The sequence below is a fragment of the Lucilia cuprina genome, chromosome 4 (assembly GCF_022045245.1).
Source record: "Lucilia cuprina isolate Lc7/37 chromosome 4, ASM2204524v1, whole genome shotgun sequence".
In the NCBI taxonomy this organism is placed as follows: Eukaryota; Metazoa; Arthropoda; class Insecta; order Diptera; family Calliphoridae; genus Lucilia; species Lucilia cuprina.
In genome coordinates, this window is record NC_060952.1 from 81,997,792 (window position 1) to 82,024,594 (window position 26,803).

The following is a 26,803-nucleotide window of genomic DNA, read 5'->3' on the forward strand; positions in this document are numbered from 1 at the left end:
ACTAGAACTGAACTAGAACTGAACTAGAACTGAACTAGAACTTAACTAGAACTGAACTAGAACTGAACTAGAACTGAAGTAGAACTGAACTAGAACTGAACTAGAACTTAACTAGAACTGAACTAGAACTGAACTAGAACTGAAGTAGAACTGAACTAGAACTGAACTAGAACTGAACTATAACTGAAATAGAAATGAACTAGAACTGAACTAGAACTAAGCTAGAACTGAACTAAAAAATAGACTAGAACTGAACTATCATCAATTATCTGGTATATAGATCAGTCTGTGAATTGTTTTTTCTATTATATTAAGAACTATCTACTGGCCTATAGACTATTAAATAGTTCTATAAGCGTGAAAAAGAACTAATGATTAAAATCTAAACTTATATTCTGACCACCCAGCAATTCTTTATAAATTCTACACATATGGTTTTCATTGAAGGGTTAACTTATGACAAGTTATAAAATTTTAAACAAATACTACTACTTCCAACCACATAAGTCTAGTCAGATTATTGATATTCAATGCGTTTGTGTTAGTAGTAGATTAAAATAATTAACACTCGGATACAATCATACATCATACATAGCGAACAGTAAACAGTACGAAAGTATTTTTTCGATCGCATCGTAATAAAACGTCGCCAGTTGGTCTGGTGTGGTCTGCTGTTTTGTTTACCATCTATTATAGAATTCTGCTAAATAGTATTTAAAAAAAAAAAGAAAAAACATTATATGAATATATTAAATGTATTTATTCGTTCTAGTAAGAATTTATGAGGGGCGTAAATTTATTTATTATTATTCACTAGCTGCTACTCATCGCTTCATCTTGTGGCATGTTTTATTAATGACTTGATTCTATAGTTTTTTTTTTCTATTTTTTTCTTTTAAATTAAAATCATCGCGTAATAATCATAAAAATGAACTCTATGAATAAATGACTTCATTTAATCTATTTGTTTAAACGCAAAAAAATTATTAAAGAAAAAAACATTCTTTCTATTTCGCTGATGTGAATATAGATGGACCCATTTCTGTTTTTTTTTTTAAGATTATATATATAATTTTTTTTGTTGTTTCAAATGTACTTGAGAATTAATGTTTATTATCATTTTCAATTTATTTTCTATATTCATGCGTATTTTATTTTCTTAATTTATTCATTTCTTTAATTATAATTATTTGATAATACATCTTTTATAAAGTTTTTTTTTTTTTTTAACAGTAATAACGTTTTCATTTATTGTTTATTTGAGTTTTCTTGTTGGTGGTTTTTATTGTACATAGTTTATAATTGAAAAATAGTTTTGAATATTTTTTATATTTAGATTAAGGCCGGCCATTGAACTTTAATTTTTTGCACGCATTAGTTTTGATGTCAAAGAACTTTCAAGGAATTGTCTGACGATTTTTGAAATTATATGCCACCATGTGTTTGTCCGTACTTTCAGACATGTGTTTAACATAAAAAATTTCAATTCCCTGAGAGAGATATACAAATACTAAATTCCGAGAAAATATATAAACTTTTAGTTTTTCTTATAGACAGTATGTATATGATGTATGACAGATCTTTCGAATACTTATACCCTATACCGTTATATTGGGAAGAGTATTATGCTTTTGTGCTCAAAAATCTTGGTCCTACACACACCTTACCAAGTATACCAATCGGTTCAGAATCACTTTCTGTTTCGATTTAGCTTTGTCTGTCTGTATGTCCGTCTGTGTATCCTGGTAAACCTTGTGCACAAATACTCTAGCCCAATAATGGATGCTGTTCAAATCGGGCCATTATTTCGGCTCATACAACCGTACACCAACACCCCCACCCCCCAAATAGCGTTTTTGAGCTCATAATTATGTTAAATGTTCTATTATGTTAACAAAAATCGCCAAAACTTAGTTTTATAGAAGTTAAAACGAGATTGCCCTAATTTTGTTATGATCGGCCCTAATTTGACTCTAGCCTTCATACAAACTCCACTTTCAGAAAACGACTTGAAAGTCAAAATTCACCTATAAACACTTATAACAAGATTAAATTCTACTTAAAAAACTTTGAAGTAGACGTAAATGTTGTTATCAATATTTAAAGGATAGGCCCATATTTACCCCTACTTCCCTATGAGACCTCTTTTAGTAAATATGAGACCTCCTTTAGAAAATCTCTTTTTTTGTAATTTATAACATACTGACTGGTGTAGGGTATCATTTGGTCGGCCATGCCCTCATACCATCAGTGGTGGAAATAACTTTGTCATTTCGTGTGTAACAGCAAGAAATATTCATCTGAGACCCAACAAAATGTATATATAGTCTGGTTCCTTATCAAATTCTGAGTCGATTTAGCTCTGTCCATTTGAATGTCTGAAGCAATAGAATTTAACTAAATTCAGCCAAAATGTTATTCATTTTTCTAAGTTGTTTGGTGAAAAATCTGTTTGGTAATGAATGAAATCGGTTCACATCGGGAAGAGTTGTGATTCAAAATTTAAAAAAAGTGAGAAAATTTTTTATATCTTCTAATGAAATTTTCACAAGAACTATAAGTCCATGAAATTAAGCACACTAGTGTCTCTTCATGAGATCTTGAGACTGGTTGAAAATTAGCGAAAGCTTAGAAGGTCGATATCTTTATAAAATTTAGCATTCTCACGTTTTATGTCAATAGAATTCATACAAAAGTAAACATTTTTTCATCGATCCATATTTGGTCATGGCTCCCATACAAGGTCCTCTACGCGTTCTCTTTAGAAAAAAAACTTTTAATATTATCAGAGTAGCTGGTGGAGGGTATTTAAGATTCGGCATGGTCGAATATATAGAATATATATGTATGTCCCAATAATCTGATTTAAATATATATTTAATTCCTCTATGGGGATCGTTTCACCCTTATAGTCCTTATATCTTATAGTCATTCTTTAAACAGCGACTAATTTTTAAATCAGAAACTAAAGCATAACGAAATTCAACAAAATCTCTAGATCAGATTATGTTCTTGAGCTATCGTGTTCAAAAACTGAAAAACTTACACTTTTTTTTGGATCAGATTTGGTTTTTAAGATATCGTGTTTAAAAAATCTTAAAAATCTAAACTTTTTACTATATCTTGAATCTGTTATTAAAGCGTTGAGAAAGTTCTTTCTGAAATTCCTATCTGTTAGCTTGAAAATATGATCAATATTAAGAATGCTAAGTCGGTGGAGTGTCTTAATGTATATTTTCGATAAGACACACTTTATTGGATCGTAGTGTCCATTGACGTTATGACAATTTCAAAAGTATACGCAAAGACCATGATATTAAAAGAGTTCAATTAACAAAGCCGGTTATCGAAATACCCCTCAGTTAAAACCCCTGCGCCCTTGATCGGGTGACGGCTATCAAGGAAACTTTTTTTGTAAGGAATTCACAATTTTTCACAGATTCTAAACAAATTTGTCAATACAATTTGTCAATAGGGAGCTAGCAACCATTTGTTTTATTCAGTTTAATATTTTTGTTACGAATCAAAAATCTTTTTTTTTATAGTTTGTTGATCCTTTGAGGATCTTAAGATGATTTCGTTATGTCCATCCGTCTGTCTCTCGAGGGCTACGAAAGTAGTTTGTTATTCATAAATTTACAAATATTTTTATATTTTCGGTCTCTGTAGTATTGAAGGCAGTAGAGGGTCAAAATAAAAGAAGCCCCTTAAAAGAGATCGAGAGAATTGATCTTATATACATTTTGTACTGATCTTTTATGTATATAGTTTAAGGCTTGATAGAACAATAAATTTTTAATTAATGTTATTTACGATAAAAAAAGGAGCTAAATGAACGCTCCTAAACTTTATATAGCCTTCATGCAGATCAGTGAATCGTAGGTCCTAGAGTTATTGTAGTTTATTCCCCTCTGATGGGACTTTGAAAAATTCTTATTAATATCATTGTTTGTGATAAAATTCAAATCAAAAGGAGAGATCGTAACGAGTGATCTTATATATAAAAAGTTTGTACTGATCTTTTTTGTATATAGTTTAAGTCTTGATAGAATATCTGAATAAAATCAAACTTTTATTAATTTTATTAAGGGTAAAAAAAGGATCAAGAGGAACGCTCCTAAACTTTATATAGCCTTCATGCAGATCAGTCAATCATAGTTTCTAGAGTTAGTGTACTTTTATTCCCCTTTGATGGGACTTTTTAAAATTCTTATTAATATCATTGTTTGTGATAGAATCCATATTAAAAAAAAAAGAGATCGTGAAGAGTGATCTTCTATATAAAAAGTTTGTACTAGTCCTTTATCTTCTTGATAAAATTTCAGAATATAATAAAATTTTTAAGTTTATTTTAAACGTATTTTAAGTTGTTATATTAAACTGATGAATTTTCATTTGTTTTTTTGTATAAAGATCTTGTTAAATACAGATCATGTTAAATATATAGTTTTTACTTACTTGCTAAGAATAATGCGAGCAGTTTCATGATGATGATGATATTGATAATCCTTAATCTGTACAGCAAATTAATCCAAATAGAAGATGATAAATCCCAAATTTTTAAGTAATCCAAAGATGATTTATTAAATTTTATTTTTTTATATAAAATTATTAATTTTCTTTTATATAAATTATTTTAAATTAATACTTTTGTTTTATTAACTATTTGAACTTAATTTAAAAGAGACACACGTTTTAGTTTCTTTGTTTTTTTTTTATAAATATTAAATTTATAGTTTTAAAGGGTTTTGAGAGCGTTACTAAAGAATACACAAGACACGATCACAGCAAATTGCAAACTGATCGATACAAAAAATTCAATCGTTCACACAGGCTAACTGCTTAAATGCTGATGATGTTGTTGATGTTGATGATGATGATGACGACGACAGCAATGGTTGTGCTTAAGAAAAAATTATTATTTTTTTTTTTTTTTTGTATAAAATTCGCATAGAAAGTTCAATTGATCTTAACCACAGTATTCGAGAGATGTTGTTTGTATGTCTGTCTGTCTGTGTGCTGTGTTTGAGGAGTAGGCGAAACGTTTTACACACACATAAACAGTTTCAAAAACAAAAAGGCGAAAAAAAAAATTTTTTTTAGTTGCTGATCCTCAACATGTAGTTTTATTAGATACAAAAAAAAAAAAAGAACAGGATTTTGTTTAAATTCAAAGAATTTCTTTTAACACAACCGGTAAAAATGTTTGTTTGGGTTTTTTTGTTGTTGTTATTGTTTATTTATATGATCGTTTTTGTTGCTGAGTGCGATCGATCCCTTTTTTAGTTGAATTTTTAAAAATTTTGTTTTTAAGTAACGTTTTTTTTTTGCAAAATTTCAAACGATCGCGCTTTGTGTTTCTGTGTGTGTGCAAATTGTGGGATATTTGATATTTGTTGGATTTTGTTTTTTTTTTGTATTTCGGTTCCTTCTTGTTGTTGTTGTAGTTATGGGAATTGTTGCAAAGTATTGATTTATAGCTTTTAGCTTGTTAGATGTTTAAAGAAGAATCACAGAGATTTGTGCAAAGTTTGTTAGTTTTATAGAATTTTTTATAAAGTTGTTATTGTTGTTGTTATTGCTAATGTATTTGTTAGTTTTATAAGTTGTGTATTTTAAAGATATTTTATTTTGCTTTTTTTTTGAAATTGATTTTGTCTTTCACAAAACTGTACTCTGTAATGTGTTGCTTTTTTTGTTTAAATTTCTTTAAAATTTTATAAAATTTTTTCTTTTATTTTAATTTATATTTTTATAAAATTTATAATTTTTTCTCTTTTTTTAACCATTCGTCTAGTTTAATACTTGTTGTTAATTCTTGCTCGTTTCAAAGATTACTAATTCAGTTTCACTTAATCCAAGGCGATATTCATTTCAAGGAAATCTTAATATTTAGTTCTCAAAGCGATAATAATAATAATTCATACAAATACTACTTTCATAAACGCTTCATATGCTCTGATCTCTAGCTGCTGTCCTTATCAGTACAACCAAAAACAACAACAAGAAGAAATTTAACAATCAACAATTTTTCTCTCATTTTTGGGATCGTGGTTTTCCTTTGATCTTGCCTCTACAATTTTTGTTGTTATTGTTGATAACCATTGAATTGTGATTGGTTCATTATAACGTCATCAGCACTTAAAAATTATTTAAAACAAAATGTATTTGTTTAAATAAATATTATTTAAATTTATTATTTAATACTCTTGACTATATTAAACAAATTTCTATTTCTAATTATTGTAAAATTAAACAAAAAAAAATATGCATGTTATTTCTTATCATTTTTACTCCTATTTACACATTGACGACTACAAGTCTCATTGCATGATGATCATTGATCATCATCATCATCATCATTCTCATTACTGCTTTATCTCTGCTAATAATAATAATTTATTTATTTCTTATTTTCTTGTTATTTTTAAAGGATTATCTCATTGTGTTCTAAATCTGTTCTCTACGGATAAATAGCATGTTAAAAATTTGTTTCAAATTCTTATCTTTATTTGCACACGTGCTGTTTAAAAATAAACACACACAACACACATTTAATGAATATTTTTGGAAAACTAAAATAGTATATAAACTGATTACTACCATCAATAATAAATACCCTATCCAAAACATATTTGTATTATACTGGTAGCTAACAGTTTACATAAATGCTTTTTTCTTTTTCTTTTTTTTTTGGTTAATCAGCTAAAGTGTGTAAATATCACAAAATGTTGTACGTGATGTTCAGAAGCGGATCATGAAAAGGGGTTAACTTTTACACATAGTTAATGTTTCTCTTTTTTCTTAAAGGACTCAAAGAGAAAAGAGAGAAAAGAGCTCTAAATCAAAACCAGCCATGGAAAATTTGGTACCTTAGTAATTGTTTAGTACTTTTTGAAATTGGGTAGTCTATAGTCTTGTCTATAGTTTAGTCTATAGTCTAGTCTATAGTCTAGTCTATAGTCTAGTCTATAGTCTAGTCTATAGTCTAGTCTATAGTCTAGTCTATAGTCTAGTCTATAGTCTAGTCTATAGTCCAGTCTATAGTCTAGTCTATAGTCTAGTCTATAGTCTAGTCTATAGTCTTCTCTACAGTGTAGTTTTCTGTCTATTCCATAGTCTAGTCTGTAGTCTAATCTATAGTTTAGTCTATAGAATAATCTTTAGTCATATCCATTGTTGATCTAGTCTATTGTCTAGTTAAGGGCTCAGTCTATAGTCTAGGGTATATGCTAGGGTATATTCTAATGTATGGGCTAATACATAATAAGTCTATAGGCTAGTGCCTGGACTATAAAGTCTAGCGGATATTTGTTTTGTACACTAAAACCTATAAAGTACTACTTATTTTTGTTAGAAACCTTCAAAGTTTCTATTGGTTATATAAAATGAGTATTATAAAAGACGTAATTGATATTTTACCCCAACAGTACCGAACCAATCGCTTAAGGTAACCCTAGCTACCCAAATGACTAGCTTAAATTAAAAGACATTTTGATTTACTACCTTTTATAATAAAATGAGTGATGTAGTTCTAATTCCTTAGTTCTTTATGACGAAATCGAATATTTCATCATAAGTTCGCATAGTTTGTGATAACAAAGATCAAGTGTCTTTAGACAAAACAAGAATATATAGAATAGAAATATGAATTTATATATAGTGAAATAATATTAAACATTTTTAAATTTAAATCTTTCTTGTAAAAATTTCGAAAGTATTTGTATTTGAAAAATAACTCTTATTTAATCTTTGAAAATTATTAAACTTAAAGAACTTATATTTTAATCTTTTTTACAGATCAATGTCTAAAAAACTTTCCCATTATACTCTGATATTCGTGAGAGACGAAAAATTAAAAGATCGCATTAACAAATGATCTTGCTCGAATGAGGTGAGTTCCATTTACAAATTTATCTTTAGTTAAAACCATATTAATTTGCTTTAGTGATTTAATGGGCCTAGGGCCAAAAATTTATTTAACAAATGTGCCAAGAAGATAACATTTCTAAAATTGTGTAAAAATTTAAAAAAACAAAGCGAGTGCTAAAAAAATTTCAATTTATGTTTGTAACAATAAAGCCACTCCAGCCAATGTCCATTTGCCGGGTTTATCCTTAGTTTTCAAGTTAAAAGTCCAAACGTAAGTGGGACCACGAGTGCGTGTCTTATAGACGGGACACTCATACATATTGCGCAAATCCTGTTTATCCTGGGTAATAGCCTGCAAAAATAAACAGTGAAATGTATCGGAGTTAGTGCATTCATTTCATTAGTGTGTGTGTTAGTTCACTTTTCAAAAAATGGCGCCAAATTGGCAATGTTAGTTTTCATTAATTTAAATTTTTTGCATAATTTCAACTTGAATTTCAAATTGTTTAGTTTTTGATGTGTTAACAAGAAACAAAAAACACTCATATATCTAGCAAAACATGCATTAAATTATTTATTTATTTCTATGTATTTATTTGATTTATTTGCGAATGATAGCATCAGGGAAGGGAAGATGAAATTAGACTAGTCTATAGTGTGGTCTATAGTCTAGTAGTTAATGTAGTCTATAATCTAGTCTATAGTTTAATCGATAATTTATGGTCTTGTATATAGTGTAGTCTATAGTCTAGTCATTAGTCTTGTTTATAGTCTAGTCTATAGTCTAGTATATAGTCTACTCTATAGTCTAGTCTATAGTCTAGTCTATAGTCTAGTCTATAGTCTAGTCTATAGTCTAGTCTATAGTCTAGTCTATAGTCTAGTCTATAGTCTAGTCTATAGTCTTGTCTATAGTCTAGTCTATAGTCTATTCTATGGTCTAGTATATGTTATCTTTTAACTTTTCTATTTATTGATCTAAAGACAAGGCTATCTGTTTTGGTTTATGGACTAGTGTTTAATATTAACTTGTTATTAGACTATTTTATTAACAGAGTTATAAAAAAGTATTTTCCATCTCTGGTTTGTATAGTTACTTTTTTTTTGCTTTAATTGTATTTCGAATTTATTAGAAATTCTGTAGAATTTCTATTTACATATATGTATAAATATACTCACTCGTATATTAATGACCGGCATTGGGGGATAAAGTTCTTTAAGACGCGACTCCATAATTATACCTTGCTGTATATCCCATCTGGCGCCTTCCATAAATATGCCATGAACGTAGGCGCCTTCTCTTGGCGCTGATCTATAAGACAAACAGACAAATTATACAGTAGACAAAAAAAAAAAAATCGCAAAAACTTAAAAAGCAATCGAATTGAACAAAAACAAAAAAAAAATCACATATAATTTACAAATTAAATTCAATTAAATTCGTGTCTATAAATAGCTAAAAATCACAACAATAAAAAAATAAAACAAAACGGTTGGTTAATTAGTTATGAATACAACTCAATTATTAGTTTTGAAATAAAATCTACTAAATTATTATTGTCGTTATATAAAGCTGTCTAGTAAATGAATATTGGGATATAGCCCCAGTTATTGCAGCAGCCGACAATGTAGTAGTCATTAGTCAGTTTAGTTCAGCCCTGTTTGCCGGTAAAGTACACAGTTCATATGAAAAACACAATAAACACGATTTATATATAATTTATGGTGCCATTAAGCTAAACTTTTGATGACGCTTCCCTACTCTCGATAACGTCAAATTGTCGCCGCCGTCGCCTCAGATAGCTGGGCATGTTAATCGTCATTTACCTTTTTAATTCAAACCGTTTTATTTGCATAAATTTTATTTTAATTACTTGTTTTTGTTTTGTTTTTTTTTTAATTTTTGTTTATTTATTTTATAATTAAAAACCACAATTGATTATTATTTTATTATTTCAAATGGATTATTTAATTCTTAGATTTGTTTTCGTTTACTTTTGTTTTTATTTGTTTATGGATTTTGGTTAAAAAAGTGGGATTTCCTAGAGTTGTTTTGGTCAAATGAACTAATTTTAATGATTTTATAATCTTTTGATCTTTTGTCTATAAACCTAAAAACCTACTTTTTGAACTTGTGTATTAATTAGACTAAGGACTTGCCCATGGATTAGTTTTAGTTTATTACTTAACTAGCCAATTATTCAACATATTGTCAAGATTATTTAGTTGTCTTTTGACAAGTCTTCGGACTAATCTATATATATGTAAGACAATGGACTAATTGCTTAAAATAAATTTTATTAAACTTAATACATCGTACAAATACTATAGTATTAAGAATTTACTTGAAAATGTGACAATTATTAAACACTTTACTGACCCATGACAAAGATATGTTCGTTCATTCGCATCTGTTCTTTTATTGATAAACGTTAAATCAAAAAACTATATTACTATAGTAGTAGATATGTATGTACATATATACTATAGTATATATACACGAGAAAAAATAACGAATAATTTTTTTTTTTGCAAAATAAAGGTCAGAAAAAGTGTCAATTGAATAATAATCAAACTAACTGTTTGAACGAAAATAAGAAAAAACTGAATTGAAACTGAAAACTAAGACATTGACTGGGAAATTGATCATATTTATTTATTTGAGTTGTATTGATTTCTTTTGGCAGTAATGTAAAATGATTGAAAGATAGACTGATAGATAGATAGATAGATAGATAGATAGATAGATAGATAGATAGATAGATAGATAGATAGATAGATAGATAGATAGATAGATAGATAGATAGATAGATAGATAGATAGATAGATAGATAGATAGATAGATAGATAGATAGATAGATAGATAGATAGATAGATAGATAGATAGATAGATAGATAGATACGGTTGCTACCTTTTTGGCTTGTGATTGTAATAAATATTTTGAAATAAATAAAAGAAAATAAAATAAAAAAATGATTTTTTTTTTAGTATCAAAAAATATTTCAGAGAGTACTTTTTTAGATCTCAAAGTACTTAGGTTAGGTTGATAGTAGGATGTGTACTACATCATATCTGAAGAAATACACCTAGGCCACAATCGAGTCTGCTGAGCACTCCTCATCATTAAAAAAGGAACTTTATGAATTATTTTTCAGTGTTCAGAAACTCAGTTTCCTGAACGTAATTCCTAACAATCTTTCAATCAGTGTTAGTCAGGAATAATATTTCCGGAATAAAATCACTTCCAAGATACTATGATCTAACTTCGATGAATGCCTGGCTGTGGCAAAGAAAGTGCTCACTCCACGTGCTCAACATACTTCTGAATCCGCACGTCTAATTTTGCATTAATGTGCTCGTAATCTTGTGTGTCCACTCAGAATAGTACTATCATACTAACTTAAGACTTGTTCATTTTGAGGAGATTTTTCGTCTTGCTCTCATCAGGGTCACCCCATAGGATTTTCGTGGTTCTACCCACTGTTTCATTATTCCAAGAGGTCTTATGGGATTCTCTCTCAATCTCGAAAAGAGACAAAAATTGCGTTTTCTCAAAACTCTAGACATAATATCTCAGATTCCAGATGTGATGGAGAAAATATGAAGTAATATTCGAACTCAGCGCTGATTAATCTTATAGAAGCGTTTAACTTAGTCTCAGGGTTTCAACTATTTGAACATTTTGTGCGATAATATTGAAGAGGAACAGCTACTAAAGTTATACAACTTTTATTTGATGCATTTTTGAGAATAAGTGCCAAAAAAAATTTTGAAAAATTATTTTAAATTTTAAAGAAACCTTTTTTCTAAATCTAATTTTTTCGAAATCATGTTTTGAAAGTTCCCATACAAAAAGATTTACTACCAGTTAAACGATAATCGGATATTGAGATTGTGGTCCTGAAAGTATCGGGAGTATCACGGTACTTTTGCACATCAAATAGTATCAAAACGGTACCATCGTACCAATTTTTCTATCAACTTTTTGCTCTTAAAACTAAACTTTTAATCTTAATTAATTTCGTTTAATCTTAAACTATTCTCAACATTTAATTATTTTACACAACTGTTTAATACTCACGTAAAATCTTCTTTTTGCTTTTTTGTCACATCACACTGTAAACACATTTTGTCCAATGGCAGCTCATTGCGACGTGCAGTACTTTGCATAATTGCCGTTAATAATGATTGAGGATTGAAGAAGCCAGCCAACCAAACACAAGAGGGCAACTATTGTTGTTGTTGTTGTGTGGGGAATGAGGAAATATAACATTGACTTTTTTAAGGAAAAGAAGAAATAAAAAATAACTTTCACTTACCACAAAATCAGTGGACCAAGTTTCCAATTCACGCAAACGTAGACACAAATCAATAAACCAATTATTTAAACCCAAGAGAGAAGGATAAGCTCTTTGAGTCCATACAGGTGGTACTTGGTCTAAGAATAAAGCATTTTCTAAGACCTCCATGTCAGAGGTAATGGTAAGTTCTCCTTTCAGGCCCAAATCCAATTCTTTAAGGCTTCTCTTCATTTCACTGGTTAAATAATTCATGCGTTCACATTCTTGGAAGGCTACTATAACATAGGGAGTTCTTTCCTCTACTTTGTTCATAATTTCTATCATATTGAATTCCTCCGGTAGTTTTTCTATAATCTCATCCACAATTTGCTTAACTTTATCCTCACGCGTCACAGTGGCTCCCCCACCAGCGCCAGCATCTCTCGGTTGCATTTCAAATACCGTACGGAATATATTTTCGGCACGTGTTGTCAAAAAACCAATTTCAGCATTTGGATGCAAACCATACAGATAAGGGGACTCAGCTGGCATATTCTCATCGATATAGGCATGATAACCCATGTAATCGGTATTAGGAGGAGCTGGAAAGGAAGGTGCCAAAAACAACTCTCCATCAACTAGATCCGGTTGCATATATTCCTCTAAATAGGTTATGCAAAGTTTACGATCCCAATCGTCGGTAATATGACCACCATACATAATTTCACCAAATAAATAACGTAAATCTTCCCATGGCACTTTAGCATTGGCCTCCAAATAGTTGTAAAGTACCGACACACTTATATTTAGATCTCCCACATTAAAGGGATAGACCTTATTCCAACCCTGAGGCCCAAATTTACGACGTTCCGCAACAACAGCATGAAAATAGCAAAGAGAAAAGAGTATTGCCTTGAATTCGGCTTCTTTTCCCGACATTTCCAGAGTCTCTTGGGTGAAATTGTCCAAAGCCTTGTGGAGATTGGCCAACATGCCAGTGGGTGGTTCATTGGTGATTTTAATGGAAGATTCCAAAATGCCCTGTTATAAATGAATAAACGAAAAGTATTAGAATCGTACGATGCTATTTATGAATGTATGTCTATAAATCTATGCACCTGTGGTATTATATGGGCCGAGGGCGTAGAAGCCGGTTCAGCACTCAAAAACATTCTATAGTCTGGATGTGAACCTTCAGCATAATATTCCAATTTCTTTTCCAATACCGGCAGCCATTTTCTTACCAAATGTATATTTTGCAAAACAACCCAATGACCATTTTTCGCAGCCGTATCCATGGCTGCTTCAGCTATAGCCTCTTGACCCTGACCCAATGAAACATTGTGAAAATTATCCAAATCCTGCGAATAACCCAGAAGTTTGCCTAAAGCTTCAACATCTTTAAGAGGATTTACGCCGGGTGATAAAATAAAGAAAATGGGGGTAGAGGGCGAAGCTTCCTCGAAAGACTTGGCAAATTCCATGGCACGATTTTCTACATATTTAGAGCCAAGCTTTTCCTCTATAAAGTCTCTGTGAAGGGAATGGTTTAAAAGTGGTTTATGAAAGTTTTTCTTCTAAAAACTTACGCCAAAGCATAGGTCATGCGATCCGGTCTCAAAGCCCTTATCATGCATAATCTCTGCAGAGCAGTTTTATTCTTCCATTCCTGAGGAAATTTCTCCTTTTCCGGCAGTTCAGATTCGACTAGTTTTTTCCAACGTTTCGAAGAAGTTTCAATGTCACGATCTAAATTTCTAAATTCATCTTTAGAAGCTAGACTGCATATTCCGCCCCACGATTGATTGGATAGAAAATCAACTGGACTAGTGACATGCGGTTTAATCGGGAAGCGGAGTAAGAAATCTAGTTCCGCAGAAGTTATTTCTTCATTCATAAGAAGAATCTAAATAAAATAAAGAAACTTTTGAATATTCTTAGGATTATTAAGGGAATATTTCACAGAACCTAACCTGGAAAGTCATTTGTGAAGCAAATATTAATTTATCACATTCAAACAGACCTCTAGAGGTATATTGGAATACCGAATAGGTAATGCAATCAATTAAATTTAAAACTCGTTGATTTAAAGTTTCACCAGGATCAGCCTTAGCAATGGCCTTTTGGAACACCACACTAAAAGCCTAAATATATAGATAAGAAGTTATTAGGAAAATTTTGAACTGTTTTAATAGGTGTCTCTAACCTTTAACGAAAACTGATAGATCGGATTGATGGTGTTAAGCTCATTCAAAATAAAATACAATAAACTAGCTCTGGCAGCCGCCGGACGATAATATTCTCGAGCTTTATCAATTTCTTTGGAAGTTATTTTTGCCTCAGCCACCTAAAAAAATCGGGAAATTATAAATTGTTTAACATAACCTCAATTCAAAACTCCAAAACCATTGTATTCAACAGATTTTTTTTTAAATATTTCATTGAGGAATAAGTCCCTTACCTTCTCTTCAATTTCTGAGGCCGTACTTTTCGTAGTCTCCAAATTCTCCACTAAAGCCGTATCACCCAAAATATTCTCCCCAGCCGAGGACAAACGAGACAGTAAATCATCTTCCAATTGTTTAAGCATTATTTTAAAATCATTTTGTTGTTTAGTTAGTTCTGCTTTTAATTCCTCTAAATCGGGTCTTTCGGCCTTGACTACTTCGGCTAAAAGTTGATCTTCTAGACCATCGCGTGTAACAGTGAAGTTAATTAAAGTGGTTTGTGCTTGCATTTCTGGTTTATAGTGAGGATTTGCTAATTTAGTGTGTAAAATCAGGCGAAAACTGGAATTGTATTCAACTTCTTTGTCACCGATTTTAATGGCCCTAAATTCAAAAAAACTGATAAATTTTTATCTCTACTTTAAGAAAAATATCACTCACTTTCCCTTTTTAATTAAATTGCGTCCTAAGAGAGAATCCAACACGGGATCCAATTGTTCATCGATATTTTCTATTAACACCGTATTACCCTTGGTAATGGCTTTTTCGATTTCCTCCAAATAACTACGTTGACCCATGCGTATGACTATTAACTGCTCGCCATATTTCTGTTTGATCCATTTAACTCCTTGTAACTGAAAGTGAAAATTTTGACTCAAAAAAAAAAAAAAATCGTTCATAAAATTAACATTAAGTTTTCTTTACCTGTGGATCTATCATTAAGGGCCATCGATCCGAATTCGATAGTATAGTAGCATTTTCTATAGACATACGATCCGATGGTAGACCCTCATTGGTCCATATAGCTATGGTGGTGTCATCTGTTAGCAGTGATAAGGGATCTAGATTCTCTGTAGTAGGTATGGGTGGATCTATATTCTTTAAGAATGGGGTCCACATTTTTTGTATTAAATCTATACGAAATTGTTTGGTGAAACAGCCGACATAAGAGATGAAAGCTGTGATTAACAATATGTCACCCGGCAGGGTTATGCCCTGTTTAACAAAGCTGGAAGTTAAAGTTAAGATCAATTATCGGTTGTAAATAACTTAAGGCTATTTTAATATTTAAAAGAGTTACACTACAGGATCACTTTTTTAATTCCGAAATTCCCTTTTAAGATCCTTGACTTTTGATTACAAATACCAGCCACAAAAGCGCGGTAAAATGGGATCTTTAAGAGAAACCTTAAACCACACTACTTACCTATTAACAGCTTCAGCCCAGCGTACATTTTCACTAGCCAGACCACCCACTAAACGATTAGCCAAAGCTATGGTAGCTTGAGTAGCATCGGCCTCTTGTTGACAGCGTAATTTATCAGCGGTGGCCTGTTCAAAATCGGCTGTTAACTTGGCCAGTTGTTCTTCCAAACTCTAGAAAAACAAAAGATCAAACAATCAAAAATAGTTCCAAACACAACCCCTCAATAACTCACCGTAACTTTCCGCTTAATACCGGCCAATTTTTCTTGAGCAGCTGCCAGTTCAGCATTTGCTGCTGCTAAAGCTTTCCTCTTGGGCTCCACATCGCAAAAGACCTCATAAAACTTAATAATATTTATAACCCAAGCACATAGGCCGGCAGCAGCACCCGATTTCGATCTAACAAATTCCGGTTCAAACTCAGGATCTTTTAGATAGGGATGTATAGCTTTAATAATTTCCGGATGAATATTTTCTTTATCATAATTAATCAAAGCATCCAAAAATGTATCCACTTTAGCCATGGAAATTTTGGCAGCCTTCCAAGAACGATCTTTGGGTAATTTACCACCCGGTGCTAGTAAAACCATAACAGCTGCGGTGACATTGGTTACAGCGCCTGGAGGCGAACCAAATGATTTCAATTCTGTTAGATTGGCTTTGTTTAGGGTATTCAAAGCTTCTTGGGCGGCCACCAAAGCCGGTTCAGCTTTTAACAAATCTTCTTCACAATCTTTTTGCTTTTTCGACACCTCATCGGCTATAAAGGCCACCTTCATTTCCTCCTCATCGGCAAAACCCTTCTCGGTTTGTACCTTCTCAGTTTCTATGCCCACTATCTCAATTAAAGCATCGGCTGCATCATTTTTCTCTTTAAGCTCTATTTCCTGAACCGCCAATTTAACCTTAAGATCGGCCACTTGCACCGCAGTGGAACGCAATTTCTCTAAACCATTTTCCAAACGTATAATTTTACTTTGTAAATCCTTATGCTTATCATTGAGAAGCTTGAGATACAAGCTAATTTGCTCCAAATAACTTTTGGGCGTCGTGTAATTATAACGCCGTTCATTTTGCAAATATACCTTGGACATGGTATTCACCGAGGTGTGAACATAAGCCATAAACTTAGCCACCGAATCCTGATGATTTGCGGGTAAAACTTGATTTTGCGAAAGGAAATTCATGGCCACTGATATAAGAGCCTCCTGAGGCCACTCATGAAACCAATTAATCGAGGTGGCATTGATGATGGCAGGAAATTTCCTCGACCGAACACGTAATGTTGAACCAACGGGCGAGAAACACAGAACTATTTTCAACTGTTTGCGTACACGATCTATAAAGAATTTCCAGCAATTTTCACGAGAATCCACCAGACCAGCACCTTTAACCTCATTACGAACACCGGCTATAATATTTTCAATTTCGTCGTCGGGGAATAGATCTGGAATCTCGCCAGTGGACAGCATATCGTTGATAAGGACTAGAAAATCTTCGTTGGGAATTTGAGCATCTGTCATGAGAAACATAATGCCCACATTCTTTAGGCCTGCCTTCAAATATAAACCTGAAAATTCATTCTGAAATTGATGGAATTTGAGAATAAAAAAACCCCAAGTTTTAAAACGGAGTTATTCGCAAAACCAACCTTTAAATCATTTATGCCATAACCCTTTTTCAATTGAATCTGCACCACTTCCAAACTTGAAATAAACGCTGCCAAACGAGCCAAAGATTGTTTACCGCTGCCTCCCACACCCACCAGTAAAGCACTGCCACGCGGTGATTCCAATATACGATTGATACGACACACATGCATCATGGCATCCTCAAAAAGTACTAAATTCATGGCGGCAACAAGATCATTATATGAAGACATTGCCTCCGTGAGGAGTTTGTGAAGCTCAGTCCAACCCTTGATGGGCATGTACTTGGGTTCACCAATTCCTCCGGCGAAATGACAATATATATTCGGTTTATCAAATATCACCGATTCGTCAATTTCTTCAAAGGATTTCTTCACAATGTCATGTTGCATTTTCGTAAAACTATCAATATCCTTCTCATCGATCAGTTTATCGGCATAGACACGTTGGGTTTCATGCTGCCACAGACGTATTAGATCCGTAGCGGTGGGCAAACAATCGGTTGAGCTGAAAAGAAGACCCTGTTGTAAGGGGATTTTGGTTTAAGTTAATTTATTTTGTAAATAGTTCTTTTAATATTAGATTCACACCTGGAAAACATTGCTTATATCGCGTAAATTGAATATATAATGCGATTTAATAGCTGTGGGTAAAAATATCTGCGATGATTTGTTGTGTAAAGCCAAGGTAGCCGCCACTATGTTGCCAGACATTCTTGTTACTATGGGATTAAACTTTTGTTCGGCATTGGTAAAATGTTGTGACAATATCGAATAGTACATGGTAGTTATGGACTCAGCACCGGGAAAACTTACTGCCAAAACACAAAAATGACGTTGTAAACGTGGATTAATGGTGAAACTGCCAGCAGTAGGGTTCATACAGGCGACATATTGACAATTGTGTATATCTTTCAAAGTTAACTTGTTTCGATCATACCAATGACCATAATCCAAATGTTGACGCATTAGAGTATGAGGTTGGACCGTACCATAACAGTCAACCTCGGGCATATTCATATCATCGATGAAATAGATAAGAGTTTTATTACCAGGTGGTCCATAATTACGACCAGCTTTTTTCTCCAAAGGTTTCTCTAAGATTTTCTGCAACATTTCCGAAGTTGTATAGTAATTAAAGGGTATGGTGGTGACAGCATAGTTTTCCGAAAGCGATTGAAGTTTTTCATTAACCAGCACTGTTTTGCCACAGCCAGCAGTACCCACCAACATAACCGGATGTTTTTTGTCCATAAGTAAGTCCAAAAAGAATCTTATTCTTATCGATTCAGAAGTATGAACCAATATGGCCTGCAAAGGTAAATCACCATCCAATTCAAATTTGGGTATTTTATCGGTCCACGGTACAAACTGTTTGGTTTCACAATCCAGAAAGTAATCGAAAACCGTGCCACCTAAAGAAACCCAAAACTCAACATGGATTAGTTTACGATAATTGAAAAGATAAACATTTAAAAGTCCTTACCCTGGGGAAATTTAACCGTTTTGAATTCATTAACCCACCATTTGCTAAACTCCACACGATAGTCAATGGTTTGATCCTGGAACATAGCCGAACCGAATGCCCAAATGCAGGCAAAAACGAAATAAAGTTCATGCCACTCTTTGGGACAGTCGGCTGGTGTGTTGGCCGGGGTCAAAAAGCACTCCAACAGATGACATAACATTTGTATGTGAGCCATTTCGGCAATGGGTGTAATCTTCTTAAAACGAACTCTGATAGTTTCCAATGAAGCTGGTATATATTTATCAAATAACATAACTAAATTGGACTTTTCGGAGGGTATTTTACGTGTTTCCACCCAACTGGTCACATAACTAATAGAACAAAGACAAATTGAAAAAATACGTTGCGCTAATTTCTCAAACTCAAAAAAAAAAACTTACGGATTCCAACCTAAATCCTGTGGATTTATATACAAAATACCCGCTCTTGATACCGTAGCCGGTGTGGCTGTTCTCAAATTGGAAATCTCAAAAAGCAAACGCATCGAAGGCGTCAACGCAATGCGCTCATTACTGGCCAAAGTCAAGACTTTGTTATCATCCATAACGGTATTTAAACTTTCAATCCACATGGGATCTATATCACCATCGAGCACAATCCACTTGGGTTGATCACCCGTTATGTTTGCTTGATCTCTCATTATTACCGAGAACAAACCATCTTTCCACTCTCGTGTAGCGGGATTTATTATGCCAAATAATTCATCATTAGTAACTGCTTTCGGATTTAAATCATTGAATATGGGTTTCCGTTTGATATTCTGGTAGGTGCGCAATAGGGTTTTCCATACTTGTGTCTTCCCAGTGCCAGCATTACCAACAATAAAAACGGAATGTCTTACTTCTAATAATTCCTCTAGTTGCACTACCTTTAGTATAAAAGTATCTTCTGTTTGTAAGAGTAAATCGGAAGCGGCTTGTTTTACAGTCCTTTCGAAATCTTGATCTCTTTTACGTGGCACATCGAGAGCGGGAAAGAGATCACTTATTAAGCCCATAAATACCGGCATATCATCGGTGACAATTTTGGGTATATTGAAATCTCTCAATGCTCTCATTAGCACTTCCTCCTCGGGGCGACCAGGATCACCTCGCTGAAAAGAAAGTGGAATATATTCGAAAATTTACCCTTTTTCTGCAAACAAAATCTCTACTTACCTTCAAAGAACCGGCAACAACTAAAACCGATTTAATAGCTCTTAAACCCCAATCGTAATGATCCTGTTTGGACAACAGCTCCTTGCATAAAGTATATAAAGTTATAAACTTGCGCGCCAGAACACGAGCATCTTGAAATCCCTCAGCTACCAACATAATTTCGCAAATCAATTCAAAATCTGGCACCACCATAGCACATGGTCTAAATAATGCCTTTAAATTCTCTGGCAATTCAGTACGTCCGGCATAACCGGGATTCATGGTAATGAATATACCCACAGTGGGTACACAAGTAATCATTTCACCCATAAAATTAAAGGTATTCTTCTTATCACGTATAGCATCTTGTACAGATTTCACCTGGACCGCTACCACCGATAAAACCTCCACTGTAATGCGATTGAATTCGTCGAAACAACCCCAAGCTCCGGTCTGGGCTAAACCTTTGTAGATATTGCCACACGATTGATAATCCATTTGTTCCGAACAGTTGAAAACATAAACCATAATACCAATAGCTCTACCCAAATCTTTGGTAGTTTCTGTTTTACCAGTACCCGCTGGGCCGGCTGGACCACCACCCATTACCAAATGTAAACTCTGGGTCAAAGTGATGTAACAGCGATCGGTTAGGGGAGTGATAACCAAACGTGGTGTATTACCCAAATACTCATGATTATAACGAAACTCTGCATCACATATGTTGGCAAAACAGTCTTTCTCCACATCGTCGAAACGATGGCGCAACTGGGATTGCCACATAAAGGCCGAACCGGAATCTAATTTGGCCTGAATCATCTTGGCCACCACGTCACGTGAATGTACATCAATAGTGCAAATGGTCATAATCTTTTGGCGATCGCCCTTAGTTAGTTCCCCCAACAAAAGAGTGATCAGCAAACTCAATTGCGAGATCTGTTTCTTGTAGTAATCCTTGATGGCATTATCGTAACCCTCTTCCAGGCGGCTAAAGGCTATATTCACTTCTGTAGACCACCAAATTTGCGAACCACAGAGTGATACTTGGGCAGGATAGTCGAATAACCATTGCTCACGTTGCTTTTCCTCATAGGCCACCACGGCTTCGGAAACATAGAAGCGTAAAGAGGCTCTCATGGCGGCCTGTATACGATTGAGCCACACTTCGACGGGACCACGCATATTGGTCACCTCATTAAATTCCACATATTCGCCATCCTTGGCATACATACCCGAAGCCGTTGCGATTTCATTATTTTCACCTTGATTGAATTTCAAGCGTGCTATAGAATCAAATAGCTTCGTTAAATGTTTTGTCACCATATCCGGTTGTATGCCATTGCTTAGAATATCCAATAGATCGGCGGAGGATACAAAGTAAAAACGAGGAAAAGCCAAACGTTTCGTTTCCAAATACTCTGCCAAAGCCTTTTCGCATAGTGTAAGCTCCTTCTGTAAGGTTTCCAAACGTTCAATCAACCCGGCTCGATTTGTAGATGCCACCACATTATTCGACTGCGACATCTCACTCATTAGTATACGAAATTCCGTATCGATGCGATCGAAACGATCCGAGTCGACTGGTAGTTGTTTACGAATATCTTCCGAACTCATGAAGATACTCTCGAGATGGGTCCAAGTGCGTTGCACCTCGAACCAAACGGTTATCACCTGATCGGCTATCATTAGCTTATTCTGCCATGCTGATACCTCTTCGAGGAAATGGGCGATGTACTTGGATGTTATTAGATTCTGTAGACAAACTTGATTATCTTCGAGAGTCTCTATGAGTTCTTCCGAGGCTCTGAGGAGATTACATCCGGTGCGTGGATGGAGTTCATGATCAAATTCCATCGCAGACCATGTTGTATTCAAATCTCGCAATATCTTCTCCATAGACATTTCCTTGACGGCCTTGTCTACAATATTCTTAACCTCTTCTTCACATTCGTGCAGATTCAGGCCAAGTAGTTCGGCTAATGTTGTTTCGTGATCCATTATAAATTTAACCTATATTTTGGGGTGGGGCGGCGGTAAGATGAGGAAAAGTAAAATTTTGCATTATTGAGATATAATTGTTATTGATAAGACACAGAGATAAAGTTCATCATGCATTTAGTGCATTAGTAAAGGTTCGTGTGAGGACATTTACGATATGATTTTTGGTATATTTATTTACAATAATATATTATTTGAAACTTACAGTTATTTCCTTGGGTAAAGCTGATAAACTCTGTAAAGATATGTATTTACAAAAGCTGTACAAAAAATTATATACATTAAAAGAAAAGAAGCTAAATAAAAATCTTGTGACTATACATTCGGATAACCCTTTAAATCGTTTGATTTGAACGTTTAAGGATTTTTTGTGTGACAAACATGATGTTTTTATTACGATTGAAATAAAAAATGTAAAAAACAGAAATTTAATCTATAGATCTCTAACAGACTGGGAAAAGTGGCCCCAGTATTCCTCTTACATTACATAGTTATTAAGAAACGTATAATTTTTAAATGAAATCGGCATGTTATGAGCTACTGGAAGTATCGTAACAAAATTTTACATAGATCGACATCCTTTGCAAAATGGGCCAATCATTCATTACATTTATATAATGAACTGAGTCCCCCTGAATCCGAATCTGTCTTAAGAATTTCTTCATTACATCTAGGATTTGAGATTTGAGCTTTTTCAATTTAATTTCTATGCATTGTGTTTGAATTGTTTTGAAATATGTTGCATTTGCTGAGATATTATCCGTGGAAGTTGAGGGGTGACAGACATCGTAAAGTCGAATCAGAAAGTCATTTTGAGTCGATTAAAACATAGCCAGGTAGTTCATAAAGCTAGTATATAATATTTTACAAATACAGTTGTCCAGTTCAGTTGTTCAGTTTCAGGACATAATGTTTCAAAGCGCAGATGTTATGGAGAAAATCTGAGGTGTGATTGGGATTCAGCGCTGCTTTATCTTTAGTCATTATCGGAAGTCATTTTGAGTCGATTAGAACGTTGTCAGGTTGATCATTAATAGTCAGGTGTACTTCTAGATAGCATACAATATTCAGGTTCAGTTCAGTTTCATGACACAATATCTCAAAACACAGATGGAATTCAGCGCTGCTTGATCTTTCGCAAACACTGGCAATAGGGGTCGTGGTACCCTCCCATAAAATAAATATAAAAATTTGCATGTCTGGAAACTATTAGGGTTGAAACACTCAGAATGTGGACGAAAAACTTTGACATCCATGTCAATACTAAAGTCAGAAATCGTGGGAGTGTTAGTTAGGTAGTGAGTTAGTTAGTTAGTTAGTTAGTTAGTTAGTTAGATAGATAGATAGATAGATAGATAGATAGATAGATAGATAGATAGATAGATAGATAGATAGATAGATAGATAGATAGATAGATAGTTAGTTAGTTAGTTAGTTAGTTAATTAGTTAGTTAGTTAGTTAGTTAGTTAGTTAGTTAGTTAGTTAGTTAGTTAGTTAGTTAGTTAGTTAGTTAGTTAGTTAGTAGTGAGTTTGTCAGTTACTTAGTTAGTAGTGAGTTTGTCAGTTACTTAGTTAGTAGTGAGTTTGTCAGTTACTTAGTTAGATAATTTGTTAGTTAGTTAGTTAGTAGTATTAGCTCCGCTTGCGAGAAATTCTATTGTGATTTGCTATGCTTCTGCTATTAGTACTCTGAGAACTGAGTTATCCTTTTTCAAAATTTAATTTTAATTTCAATAAAATTAAACTTCAGTTCTGAAATCAATGAAACATTAATTTAAAAAAAATATTTATAATTTCTAAACACCATGTTTGTTTAACTTAAACATAATTCTTAAGCATAAACAAATAAAAATTATAACAAATTTAATATTTACACAAGATAAATATTTACACAATAGAAACAAAAGAAATCTTAAACTTAATAGATAAAAAATAACCTTTGTGGAATTCATAAGTTGATTCCAGTGTCTTTCCCTAATGGCGGGATTTTGTAGTTCACCCACAGCCCGTAAAGAGGTCAACATATTTTTAACCGTCGATTCTAAATTAATAAAAGTATCCCAAGTGCGCATTTCTTTATCCAAAAGACGTATGTCTTTGGCAAATTTTTTACACTCTATATCCATATTTTCTACATCAACTTTACGCCAGGGCGTTGTTTTCCAATCCTCAATGCAGGTTTGAACTATGAAAACATAGTCCCACAATTGCTAAAGTTAAGGAAAGGTTAAAAATGTATAATAAATTTGTTAGTTTAAGAGCTTTAGTAAAATGTCTCCTTTAAGGAAAACTAGATCCTTTTCAAAATTCAAAAATCAAAGGATAGCATTAGAAATATATATATTTTCAAAAAATTATTACCATTTTCAAAAAAATAAGTTACAATTTCTTACCCTTAACTTACCTTTAACATCCTTAATTCTTTGCGACATTGTTTAAGTAATTTAAATTCGGGTATATTAACCTCAAAAAGGCTACCCGATTCTTGTATTTCAGCCATTTCACATTCCAGTCGATACATATCGTCATTAATGCGATCGGCCAATAGATAAGGGTCTTTACAATCGTAACGGAAAAAGTTATAATGTTTGAAGATATCACGGAATTGTTGTACATAAATCTCAAAAGCAGCCACCTTATTGCGTATGCTTACCACTTCGGTAGCTTGTAGAGGAGATACTTGTTGCTTAACGGTAGAGGCAATTTTCTTAGTATTCGCCCATTGTTCGGGTAATTCTTGTAGTAAAACATTGACTTCTTCGGGTATATCCATATCATAGTATTTCAATAATTGTATAGTTTCTTGCATGGGTTCAAACATTTCATCGGTTTTGAGAGCCCGTTCCTTAACATGCATTAGATATGCCATTATATTAACTAAACCCTCATAGTCACCCTCCTTGACAGTTTGTAGCAAACCTTCATCGGCTTTACGTATAAAATTGCTTAAATCCATTAAACTGGAAGTAACCGTAGTTACTAAATGGGTCTTAAACATATTGCCCCACTTGCAGACAGTATTTAAAAGAGCCTGTCTAAAGGGCCTTACATCCACCTGGAACCATGAACTAAATACCTGGAATGGTGAAATATCCTCTATCTCATTGAACAGACTTTCATAATTATCAATCTGTTCGCGAAAAGCTTCTATTGTGGGTGGACACGGCTTAGGAGCACTAGAATCATTCATTTGTATCAATTCAATTTCATCCACATCCAACATTCTTCCATATTCCAAAAAATATTCCATACACTCATGACGATCATCCAACCACAAGTAGGAATATCTTTCGAATTGTCTACAAAACATGGCGGCTTCTTCCATTACCAAATCGACCCCATTTAATATTTCTCTTCTCATATCTATGATATCCTGATTCTCCTTAACCATATCACCATAGCTGCGTTTTTCGTTCTTCTTCAAACGCTTAATCAAACTGGCCATTTTCAAGATGTCTCTTACCAATTCCACCAACATATTGTTAAAACCCATCGAATCTTCTGGGTTCAGTGAGGGTACAAATACCATATTGGGTTCTCTCAACTCTAAGCGAGCCTCAAATAAGGGAGCATAATTATTTTCCGGATCCATATTCTCCACTATATAACCCACACTAACACCCACTGTTTTCAGCAAATGTTCATAGACTATGTTGTCAACGAAGTCCACATAATTCAGCCACATTTCATCATCCTGTTTATCTTCCATATCGAATTGCTTGATATTGTCATGCAGAAGTTGATGTATTTCATCTGATGCTGCTATAATTTCGGCATATCTCTTAGCCGTACGATCGGGCCTCTCATCTATACAAAGTACAGCATCTTTTTTACCATCTTTACGCTCGAATAATGGATGTTTAATCCACACCGACATAATATTGTGTATTTGCCTTAAATTTCCTTGGGTATGATTCATACGATTTTGTAAAGCAGCCACAGGTTGCCGAAGTTTTTGTAAATATGTCATAATGTCTAAAAGTTAGGAATTATTTGAATAAGAATTTCATAAATTTTGCTATATATCAAAACTCACCTTCTGAATTCCAAACCAATTCATTAATGCCCACCTCTACCAAATCATCGATCAACTTTATTTCCGATTCAATTAATTTCAACTCTACCGGTGAACTATTCTCTTGTATTGCATTATACCAATCAATAGTTTTCTCCAAATTTAATGTATACGTACGGAAGATATCACTATTTTCCGCAAAATCCAATGCTACTTGAGGTATATCCTCAACTTCCATTTGTTTTAGATAATGAACTTCACGCAAAATACAAAATAATTCAGAACTAAAGTTGAGTATTAATAGATTTGTGGTGGGATCGCGAGTGATTAGTGACTTTTTCAAATTTGTATCAATTTGTTCATCCAACTTTTCGGACCATTCGCCAAAGACATACGAACGACTGGCGCCGATTTTAAGCAATAAACGTTCATAGCGTTTGATGATATCAATTGACTTTTCGGATTTAACAATGCTGGAATAAGAAATGGAACCGTTAGAGTAGGATGTAGAGAGCGCATTACCTTTACCCATAATGAAAGACAAACAGAACAACGAACAAACGAACTAACTAACTCTATCTATCTATCTATCTATCTATCTATCTATCTATCTATCTATCTATCTATCTATCTATCTATCTATCTATCTATCTATCTATCTATCTATCTAT

At 33.3% G+C, this 26,803-nt stretch overlaps 1 protein-coding gene across 2 annotated transcripts in view; it reads right to left on the reverse strand.

The window, feature by feature from the left end:
* Positions 1-7,944: 7,944 nt before the first annotated feature.
* The window catches only part of LOC111678474 (dynein beta chain, ciliary), a 21,412-nt gene continuing 2,553 nt past the window's right edge, over positions 7,945-26,803 (reverse strand). Inside the window, exons 7-28 of one of the 2 annotated variants that reach the window (XM_046949822.1) lie at positions 26,154-26,605; positions 24,522-26,092; positions 24,055-24,327; positions 22,322-22,351; positions 20,140-22,128; positions 19,363-20,075; positions 18,941-19,293; positions 18,046-18,869; positions 17,458-17,976; positions 16,040-17,389; positions 15,808-15,977; positions 15,306-15,609; positions 15,042-15,235; positions 14,615-14,984; positions 14,360-14,500; positions 14,127-14,297; positions 13,743-14,059; positions 13,272-13,686; positions 12,193-13,194; positions 11,955-12,103; positions 9,052-9,184; positions 7,945-8,224 (exon numbers count right to left, since the gene is read on the reverse strand). In XM_046949822.1, coding sequence (XP_046805778.1) covers positions 8,063-8,224; positions 9,052-9,184; positions 11,955-12,103; positions 12,193-13,194; positions 13,272-13,686; positions 13,743-14,059; positions 14,127-14,297; positions 14,360-14,500; positions 14,615-14,984; positions 15,042-15,235; positions 15,306-15,609; positions 15,808-15,977; positions 16,040-17,389; positions 17,458-17,976; positions 18,046-18,869; positions 18,941-19,293; positions 19,363-20,075; positions 20,140-22,128; positions 22,322-22,351; positions 24,055-24,327; positions 24,522-26,092; positions 26,154-26,605 — 11,602 coding nt within the window. In that variant the 3' untranslated portion in view covers positions 7,945-8,062. The remainder of the gene's footprint in view (positions 8,225-9,051; positions 9,185-11,954; positions 12,104-12,192; positions 13,195-13,271; positions 13,687-13,742; positions 14,060-14,126; positions 14,298-14,359; positions 14,501-14,614; positions 14,985-15,041; positions 15,236-15,305; positions 15,610-15,807; positions 15,978-16,039; positions 17,390-17,457; positions 17,977-18,045; positions 18,870-18,940; positions 19,294-19,362; positions 20,076-20,139; positions 22,129-22,321; positions 22,352-24,054; positions 24,328-24,521; positions 26,093-26,153; positions 26,606-26,803) is intronic. The other variant, XM_023439844.2, reaches the window with a different exon arrangement.